This window comes from Anastrepha obliqua, unplaced genomic scaffold (genome assembly GCF_027943255.1).
Source record: "Anastrepha obliqua isolate idAnaObli1 unplaced genomic scaffold, idAnaObli1_1.0 ptg000009l, whole genome shotgun sequence".
Lineage (NCBI taxonomy): Eukaryota > Metazoa > Arthropoda > Insecta > Diptera > Tephritidae > Anastrepha > Anastrepha obliqua.
In genome coordinates, this window is record NW_026562178.1 from 3,692,279 (window position 1) to 3,701,975 (window position 9,697).

General features: G+C 37.7%; 1 protein-coding gene across 1 annotated transcript; it reads right to left on the reverse strand.

Moving 5' to 3' along the window:
* Window positions 1–3,030: 3,030 nt before the first annotated feature.
* On the reverse strand, window positions 3,031–5,475 carry LOC129251243 (E3 SUMO-protein ligase ZBED1-like). Its single transcript, XM_054890598.1, has 4 exons — window positions 5,356–5,475; window positions 5,200–5,262; window positions 3,409–5,006; window positions 3,031–3,354 (listed from the first exon to the last, which is right to left on the reverse strand). The coding sequence occupies exons 1-4, from the start codon at window positions 5,414–5,416 to the stop codon at window positions 3,166–3,168; spliced, it is 1,911 nt and encodes a 636-aa protein (XP_054746573.1). The 5' UTR covers window positions 5,417–5,475; the 3' UTR covers window positions 3,031–3,165.
* Between the last annotated feature and the right edge of the window lie 4,222 nt (window positions 5,476–9,697).

Genomic DNA, 9,697 nt, shown 5'->3' on the forward strand with positions numbered 1-9,697 from the left:
AACGTCGGCGAGTGTGATCTCTAGCCTATGCTCGTACACATTTGTATTCTGAACTCTCAGCAAAACTGTATAAACTGTAACTTATTAGTATACACATATGCATGTACACATAACCTCACACCCAGGGCACGAATTATTATTCGAACTAAAGCGGCAAGCTGATCCAGCTACTGAGAAGCTCAAGACAGCAATAGAAGGTGTCCCCGGCGAAAGCGCACAGGTTCGCTCCCTAACGCAAGAAACAGTCATACGAGTACAAATAAAAGATACTGATGAAGTGACGTCCACAGAAGAAGTGTTAGAGGCGATAAAAAATAGCCTCCCTGACGGAAAAGTTGCGCTATCGGTCATTTGAGCAATGTACACAGCATACAGTGGCACGCAGACATGTACCATCAGCCTACCATTGGCCTCCGCACAAAAACTGCTAAGCCTATTCAAAATACGTATTGGCTGGGTTTACTGCCGTATCAGAGAAAAGGCAGCTAAAACAAGGTGCTACAAATGCCACGATTTAGGCTATCTGGCAAGGAAGTGCCAGAGCGAAGATTACTGAATTACTCAGTGCTCCAGATGTGGAGGGCAAGACCATAAGGCTTAAAACTGCGTACATACGCCGAGGTGCACGCTATGCCAACAGCACGGCGAAAGTGATACTAACCACTTATCGGGAGGGCGAACATGCCCCACATTCCAGAGAGCAGCCCAACAGAAGAAAACATGAAGGTCTTGCAACTCAACCTCAATCCCCGCGAAGCAGCGCAAAGCCTGCTTACCCAAACGGTATACGAGCTGGGCATCGATGTTGCTATACTTAGCGAGCAGTATAAAAACAGGCATGAGGCGTCATAGGCCAGCAACGCAAATGGCAAGTGTGCCATATGGAGCTGCGGGAATAACCCAACCCGTCTGGGGAAAACAGTTGCAACAACAGACTATGTGCGAGCCAAAATAAAAAACATACACATATACAACTGCTACATTCCACCCAGTACACATTTGAGTACCTTTGCCAATATCATGGATGAACTGGTTAATGACGCTAAGCAAAGAAACGCGGCACTCATAGCAGGGGACTTCAATGCGTGGGCAGCAGAGTGGGGATGTAAAAGAGCGAACCCGAAAGGCAGGGAACCTGTAAATGCACTGCATATAGATCCGACAGGGGTTCTCTTCTCTTCAGATATGATTTAACAGTGGTGGTAATAGGCAGATGCAGCTTGTGACATTTTGCATCAGAACAGTAACTGACGTTGAGTGCAACGCTCAAACCGCCTCCCGACGAAATACTTGACGGCAGTACCGGGGGGATCGGTACTTTCACGGTAGGAGGTTTAGTTCGGGTTAAAGTCCCACACTGACGGGGTAAGGCTTTCGATGCTTCCTCCTCATAAAAAAAAAATACACCCAGGGCACACAATTTATTTCTCCTTCCGTAAGTGGTCCAAAGCTGAAGTTCTAAGCCTTGCGACTACAAAAACAAAATATAAGTACATTCATGGGCGCAGCCGTAGCGGCACAACCAAAAGAAATTCATTCTTAGTTCGAGCTCATATTTGAGGTAGGAAAGTACTTTCATTCATATAACGAGTCTCCCATATGCCAATTTTTCTTAACGATAACAAAACTCTAATCTTAAGAATGAAGAAATCATTGACGATCATTCGAAAGTAGTCAATACTGAAATATTTCTTATAGAAATATTTGGCAATATTTGGTGAATCATGAATTTTTGTCATGTCGAATGGTCACGGCTCCGTATATACGAGCATGTTTGCACCTAGATACATCTATATATTATATATAAAAAGAAGTTACATTTCCTTGGTAATCTTATAACTCAAGAGCCGCCAAACCGATTGACACAAAAATTTAGAGTTCTTTTCTATTTTTGAGGAGGTGGTTTGTGTGAAGTTTGATTGAAATCGGGGCAGCCGTTCCTCAGTTATGACATTTTATGTGAGTAATGGTTTCCTCTCATACGAAATGCCTGTATGGGAAAAACAACAACAAATACACTGCCGATTATGAGCGTTTCTGTTGTGGTTGTAAGTGTATTATGTTAATATTAATTTGCTGTCGTTGGAATTCAGTTGACAGTTATCTTATGTGCTTTGAGTTCTTTTATATCGTGCTCTCATTGCGAACAGACATACTTTTGGTGAGTGTTAACCACGTACACACATTGAACTCTGAATAATATTTATGTTTATATATAATATCGTCCGAAATGACTTGAAATAATTTTCAATGTTTTGATTTTACATTCAATTAGTAATTAGTAATATACTGAAAGAATGCCACCTACAGCGTTAAATCGAAGATCACAAAGTGAAGAAGATCGTGTTCGACGAAATGAAGTGGAAACACAACGACACAGACGGAGAAATCAGTCGGTTAATAGTGAAGCACCAAGAAACCGTCGTGGGCGTACGTCCATTTATGATATACGTCAAATGGAACGCGCGGCTTTCAATTACGATGTCACCATTGATTACAGCATGCATGCCTAGATTGGCCAAATGAATACAGAATGTATACATTGCAAAGCAATTAAATTCAGAAACGAAACGCCTGGTATGTGCTGGTGGGAAAGTCAAATTGCCGGTGCTAGAACTTCCGCCAGAACCTTTGCATTCATTGGTTTTTGGCAATTCACCAACGTCGAAACATTTCCTCTTAAACATTAAAAAATACAATTCATGCTTCTTCGTAACTTCTTTTTATATAAATAGACAATGGGCCAAAATAGTCGATACATAAGTACATACGAAAGATCATCATTAAAACTTGGAGTAGAGCTGGCAAAAGATCGATGTTTGTCCACATCGATGTTTCGATGTTTTTTATTTGAAAACATCGATTAATCGATTAAACATCGAAGTTAGTAAAAGAATTTTTTTTTTTTCATTTATTTAATATTGACTTCATTATTCAACATATATATAAAAAAATAACAAAATAATGTTTTTCAAACAAACTTAAATTAACAGTATTTTGATTTTTTCAAAACAAATTAGATTACGAAAATATTATTACTTAACTTAACACTATTTAAAGCTTTTAAAAACAAATGAAATATCCAAAATATAATGATAACTTAACATAACAGTTTTGTGAGTTTTTCAAACAAATTAAATTATGAAAATATAATGACTCAACTTATCAGTTGTTTGAGATCCATTCATTTTTATTTAGGAAAACCAGCATATCCACATTTTTTGGCTTTAGTGAACTTCGTTTTTCACTCACTATTAAACCTGCTTTGCTGAACATACGCTCACTTTCAGTTGACGTAGCCGGTACGCAGAGATATTTTTTTGAGCTCATCTTCAATGGCTCATCAGTCGAGATCTGAAAAAAGTTTAGTATTAATTATAATGCTAGATTTTATATAGCATGAATTACCTTCCAGTAGTCTAAAGGGTTTAAACTAGAGTTTATATTTTCCATGTTGAAGTATTGACGAAGGGTCAAAATCGAATCAACTCGGGAATTACGAATTTTTTGAGTTTTGTTTTTTTCCAAAAAATTAAGAAGTGGAGTTTTATCGCATAGTGGTGTTGGCAGGCTAGATATATTTGGAGGGTGATTTTCTTTGTAAAGTGGCGAAAGTTCATTTTCTAAAAATTTTTCGGCTTCTATAGAGTTTGTATTTGAAAAAAAACCCTCCTTTTTAAAACGCGGATCCAGTAATGTCGACAAACGAGTCACAGTTCTTTTTTCATATGGCAGTAGTCTTTGCCGTATGCCTTCCATTAGCAAGTTGCATACGTTACGGCCATCATCAGTTTCTAGTCGATCTTTGATTTCACTCAAATTATGCAAAAGTCCGCTAACCAATGGTATAATTAGCGAAACTGTTACATTAGAGCTGAATGATGTTTGTACCGTCGCATCCTCGAATAGTGAAAGAACCTGCTTTAAATCTTCCAGAACAGATAGCTCATCAACTGATAGAGGTAGTATTGCTTTCGGAGTATCTAACAGGACTTTAGCAATAGCTGACTTTGTGGCCAAAATGCGCTCAATCATGTAGAAAGCACTATTCCACCTTGTAGGGCACTCCTGTTTTAGACTATATGGCTTCATTGGTTCCTGGGCTTGCTTAAATTTTGCATACGCTATTGAGCTGCTCTTGAAAAACGAAACTATGCTTTTGCACTTTCCCATAATTGTCTTAATATTTTCAAGGGAAAAACAGCTTTGGACAATTAAATTAATGCAATGAGCAAAGCAAGGCACGTTTCGCTTTTGTAGAATCTCACATGCTTTTACAACGTTCCTCGCGTTGTCTGTAACAATTGCGCTGACTTTGTCAATAACTTGCCATTCCACAAGGACTTCGCGCAAAGAATTTGCAATATTTTGCGACGTGTGGTTGGTTTCGTCAATGAGATTTTTGGTTGACAAAACAGCTGCTTTTAGCTCAAAGTTGTCATTGATGAAATGGCAAGTGACTGTCATATAACTTTCGTTAGCCCGTGACGTCCAGCAATCTGTTGTTATAGCGCAATAGTCCACTCGGTCCAGAATACAGTGTAATTTGTCTTTCATATTTGTGTAAAAGTCTTGCATGCATGTGTTTCTCAATTTGTTACGAGAAGGCAGCTCGTAGCGAGGATCCAATGTACTGACAAAATTACGAAATCCTTTGTTTTCAACAACTGAGAACGGTCGCATGTCGGAGCATATATAGTGCATTAGTGAGCTATCAAGACTCTTTTTCCTAGCGGAAGATGCTTCGTATTTTTTTTCAATGAAGGACAAAATAGACCCTGAAGATTTCGGAAGCTCGCTAACAGTTAATCCTCGATGCATCCGTTTCAGGTGTCCAGCCAAATTAGTGGTATTGCCACATGTTATATATGTTTTTCCACACTGAATGCATTTAGCTGAACTGCCATCCTTTGATTTGTTAAAAAATTGCCATACAGCTGACTGACCGTACCTTGTTCTTTTTGCTGGGTTTTCTTCTTCCACCTCCTTTGAGCTCGTCTTTGAAACTGCAAAAAAAAAAACAAAAAATAATTTGTAGTATTATATATATGTATGTATGTACAAGTACTCTTATACACCTAGTCATCACTTTGCGTTGGGTATACGTTCCCAAAAAGTACGACTCAAAGCGACGTCTAGGTGTAGATATTTTGTATTAACAATACGCACTCAGCTACATACATAAAACGATAATCTTACCTTTGCCACTAGAACTTTCTACAAACCGCTCCATTTCAATCACTGCCTGCCAACACCAAAAGCCTAAAATTTAATAATTTTCATATTAAAATGGTATACTTAATCAGTTTTTTTAATGTAGAAAAGTTTTTTAATGCATAAAAGTTTCTTACTTACCACTTTCGTTCCACGTGCAATTACTAAGTGATGGTACAAAATTTGCGAAAACATCGAACATCGGTTTACGAACATCGATGTTTCATTTTCAAATTGAAACATCGATACATCGATATAACATCGATATTCCGCCCAGCTCTAACTTGGAGTGCTTCTCTTTTCGTTGGTATGATCGATTCGTTAATAACATCGCGACGAACTCTCGCAAATCTACAAATATATTTAAAATTATCGCTTAAAGGGTCCGAAAACATACCGAGGACTTTCGTGGTTGAACCCCATTCTTTGACAGATTGAACTGACATAGGATCGAAATCAGAAGAATTATTGAGAGACGTTTATTTGGATAAAAACGTAACAAATTCTTAACAATATTGAGTCAAAAACAATTTAAGTTACGTTGAGACTTACACGCAAAAATGTGTTTTTACTATCGCAAGTCATGTAAGAATGTGCCTCTTGGCGTGTGTGGCTACTGCCGTTCCTCTTGCCTTAATATTACTTGAATTAATTAATAGCCACCTTCCCAACTAGTTTCTGAATGTGCGCCTGCGATATAAAATTGCAAATATGTGTTCAAGATATTTTAGACAAGCAGCGCGGGATACAACGGCAGTACTACATAGTAAAGTGGAGTTCAAGGTAAGGAAATAAGCGAAAATTCGCAAATGCACTCTTATCCGCTATTGATTATGCTATCAGTTCTCCGACTTTACATTGCGGGTGAAGAGCTTCAATATTAATAAAAAAGAATTATCTGGCCATATGTCATTAACTATCGCACTTCCAGCATCCAAGAAGGTTAATACTACTTTAAGTACAATATTTCTACCGACAATTTTTTATGGAAACCGAAACGGGCCTCTAAGTATATTGAATTGCCTAGTTGCGATTTTTCGAAACTGTTTAATAGTATTTACAACTTAGTGTTGGATTTGACGGACAAGAAGAAGATCGCTTCAATTGCCAAAATGGGCAAAAGTCTTTTTGTCCCAGAAAATGCTTGGGTCAAACCATTGAATGTTTCAACACGCGTACGAAAATGCTTCAGTTTTGAAAGTATTTAATGAATCCTCTGCAGAAGAGTCGAGAATAAAGTATGTAGCTGAACGGAATTGTAATTTCAAATTATGCACTTAAAATAGTTTGAACATTTCTGTAATGAGGTTGACCTTCTGAATACTGTCAGAAACTCCAGAGATTGGTGGAGACTAGTTAATGCTCTGCTAAAGCCTGGCAAAGTCCAGATTAATTACAATTCCTACAAATTCGCCTCGGATGCTGAGTTCATATAATGTGATGAAATTATCGCGGACTTTCATTGCTTGATACTAGTTACAAAATTTTTGCTGGCATTTTGTAAAGCCGTATAGAATGTAATGATGTTTTAAGTGAATATCAAACGGGTTTTCGTAAGAATTACTCCACTACGTTTGCATTCTTTGTAGATTTTTCACACAGTTCCGCGTAATATGCAATAAACTAACACGTATCGGCTTCTCCATCTATATAACTGAGATTATACGCCTTATTTATTCCGACACTACATATCAGGCCCGATGTACGGCAAGGGTGTTTGCTGAGTCCTGCCCTTTTTCCTTGTATCTTAATGACCTAAGTAACAGTTTACAATGCGGTATTAAAGTTGCTGATACTACGGTCAAGGTACTGCTGTACGCTGACGATATCGTTCTGCTTGTAGATTCTGTGATAGATCATCAAAAAATGATTGTTGATCTGTACGCTTATTGTACGCAGTGGGGTTTAAACGTAAACCTGAGTAAATCTTAAGTTATGGTTTTCAGAGAATGTACAAGAATTTCTGCTAGCTGTTTTTGGTTTTACCCTAGTGTTTCCATTGAAATTTTCAATGAATATAAATGCCTTAGTATTATGTCCAACTATAAACTCAGTTACATAAAACATTTGGATACAAAAGTTACTGAGGCAAAACTTGCAATAAATGCTACGTGGCTGAAATACATAAGCAATCCGAGGATAAATACTTTCAAAAAAAGGAAAATTTTCTACGTTGCGTCCAGGTCGGTACTGCTCTAGGGGGGTGCTCAGAAAAATAATTTCTCTACCTCCAAACACGCCAAACTAGCTAGTGTTTATGTACCACCTAGAAACGGGACTGTTACCGCAGTTTTTCAATACAAAACTTTCCTTACCGGATATATGGTTGTGCAGGCTGAATTTTCTAACTGTGGGATCGAAAATTCCTTCCTTGCCCACCCTGGCGGCGGCATGAACGTTCGAGACGCTCATAGAAGGAATATGCGGTCGCATCGTCCTTCTTTTCTTCCGGGGCGTGGGCGCAAATGAGGGAGATGTTGAAAAGTCGCGCTCGTCCATCGGAGTGAACGACAGAACTTGGCAACGACAACAAATCCAACAACGAATTTGCGCTCCTTTACTTGGCAGCTGTAGTAGACGTCGCAAGATCCTATGTTTGTCTTTGAGCTGCTTGGGCTATGTAGAAGCATCATCCGGGTCGCTCCCAAGTGAATGGCAATCAGTGACTTTCCCCTCTTGCGCGGTTACATATGGAATGGATTACGCGAATGATTTTTATTTTCGTTTTCCCATGTGCGGTGCAGAATTCCATCAATGACTTTATGGCTATTTAACTGTAACTTATACGCCTTGGCTACAGTACTTTTATTCCCCATTTCCGTTTTGGATGGTATCTTTCCACCGACTTTCGCTCCCATGATCTTTTTCAGGTCAGCATCATTCAATTGACTTTTCTTTATCGCACTTGGTTCCCTCTTAAAGTGTTAATACAAAACATAAATATGTAGGACTGAATTTTTGTATTATGATTTGGCATATAATTTCATGGCATATATTTTTTATATGATAACTTTCACATGTCGGACGCGGCTAAGTGTTACATTGTCCATTTGATCAGTCCAATTGTTGACTACTATTTTCAATAAATTTTAATAATAAATCTGAATGAGCACAAGTTCCAAAAATGATGGTCATTTAGTATCAATTGTTGCACGAGTTGTATTTAGGGACGTTAGTCAAGATTCTTACGTACAATTTTCCACATAGTCGAACGATAAAGGTCAATAAAGGCCCTTCGCTCTATGAACTTCGCGAACAAATTTATTTTTCTCGAAATGAATTTCACAATTTTGAAGCGTCGTCCTGGCGTTAAACTATTTATGATGACTAGTCTTTCTGAACAGAAATATCAACACAGTTTGCCATTCTTAGCTGTCAAACCATAGTTATCGATATCGATACTTCTCATGCAGTTAAAAAAAAAAACCGATATAAATAAAGTCAAATCGTTGAGCGAACATCGTTGGGAAGAGCGATATTGGGGGATATTCGTCGGAACACATCACTAAGTTCAACAGAACCGAAACGAAATTCGCGTGAAAAGAGCGGCGGCTGCGGCGAAATATAAAAAAATCCATTCACGGCGAACTTCGCCGTCGTTTTGTTTATGTGCAATCTTATATATTGCCAAAAATAACAAGGAGTGTGTCCCATTTTTGCGAAATATGACCATAATTCTGTATCGAATAAAATCGCCTTTCGAAAACTGCTACTTTACTCTTTGCAATTTTAAAAACCGGCTGATATCATGAGTTGGAATAATACAAAACAAATAAAAGAATCAAACAAAGAGAAGCGAAATCACTTGTTTGTCAAGAAACACACACACTTTTTCGTCACAGCTTCATCGGCTTAAAAAGGTATATTTACACTTCGTGCTATCACAATTTAACACAGGCTACTTCGTTTTTACAAATAAGTAATTTCTCATCCATAAAAAACATATAAAAGAAACAAACAAATTCATTTATATGATTTGTATTATTCCAACTCATGACATCAGCCGGTTGTCAAAATCGCAAAAAGTATAGTAGCAGTTTTCGAAAGGCGATTTTATTCGATACAGAATTATGGTCATATTTCGCAAAAATGAGACGCACAAGACATTTGAGAGGAAATGAGAGCATTGACACCCCATATTGAAAATTATTATCGGTCGACGCTAGTTGTGAACTATCAGATTAACAAAAAAAAATTCAATTAACTAAACGTCAAAATCTTGATATTTTATATATTTCTGTTTATAGATTTAGTGAAAAATAAAATTGTGAGAGTAACTTCGGAGTCAGCTAATCCTTTCAAATTCGCTGAGAGCTGGTTAACGGTCTGATCTTAGCCGCACCTCAAAAATTCTTTTTACGATGGAATTAAGCTTACGCTTAGTTGTGAAAACTACTTTCCTAAACTTGCCTACATTTAATATAGCTGTTTAAGTTTATTCACTTTTATTTACGTAGCTCAGAAAAGCTTCCAGCACAAAACT

What these genes read in the sequence shown, in the direction of transcription:
- LOC129251243 (XM_054890598.1), bottom strand. Translation starts at nt 5,416, where the DNA reads ATGTTCGATGTTTTCGCAAATTTTGTACCATCACTTAGTAATTGCACG. An exon ending in AGAAAGTTCTAGTGGCAAAG is followed by an intron (nt 5,007 to 5,199) that starts GTAAGATTATCG and finishes TTTTTTTTGCAG; the next exon opens with TTTCAAAGACGAGCTCAAAG. An exon ending in ACCCTTTAGACTACTGGAAG is followed by an intron (nt 3,355 to 3,408) that starts GTAATTCATGCT and finishes AACTTTTTTCAG; the next exon opens with ATCTCGACTGATGAGCCATT.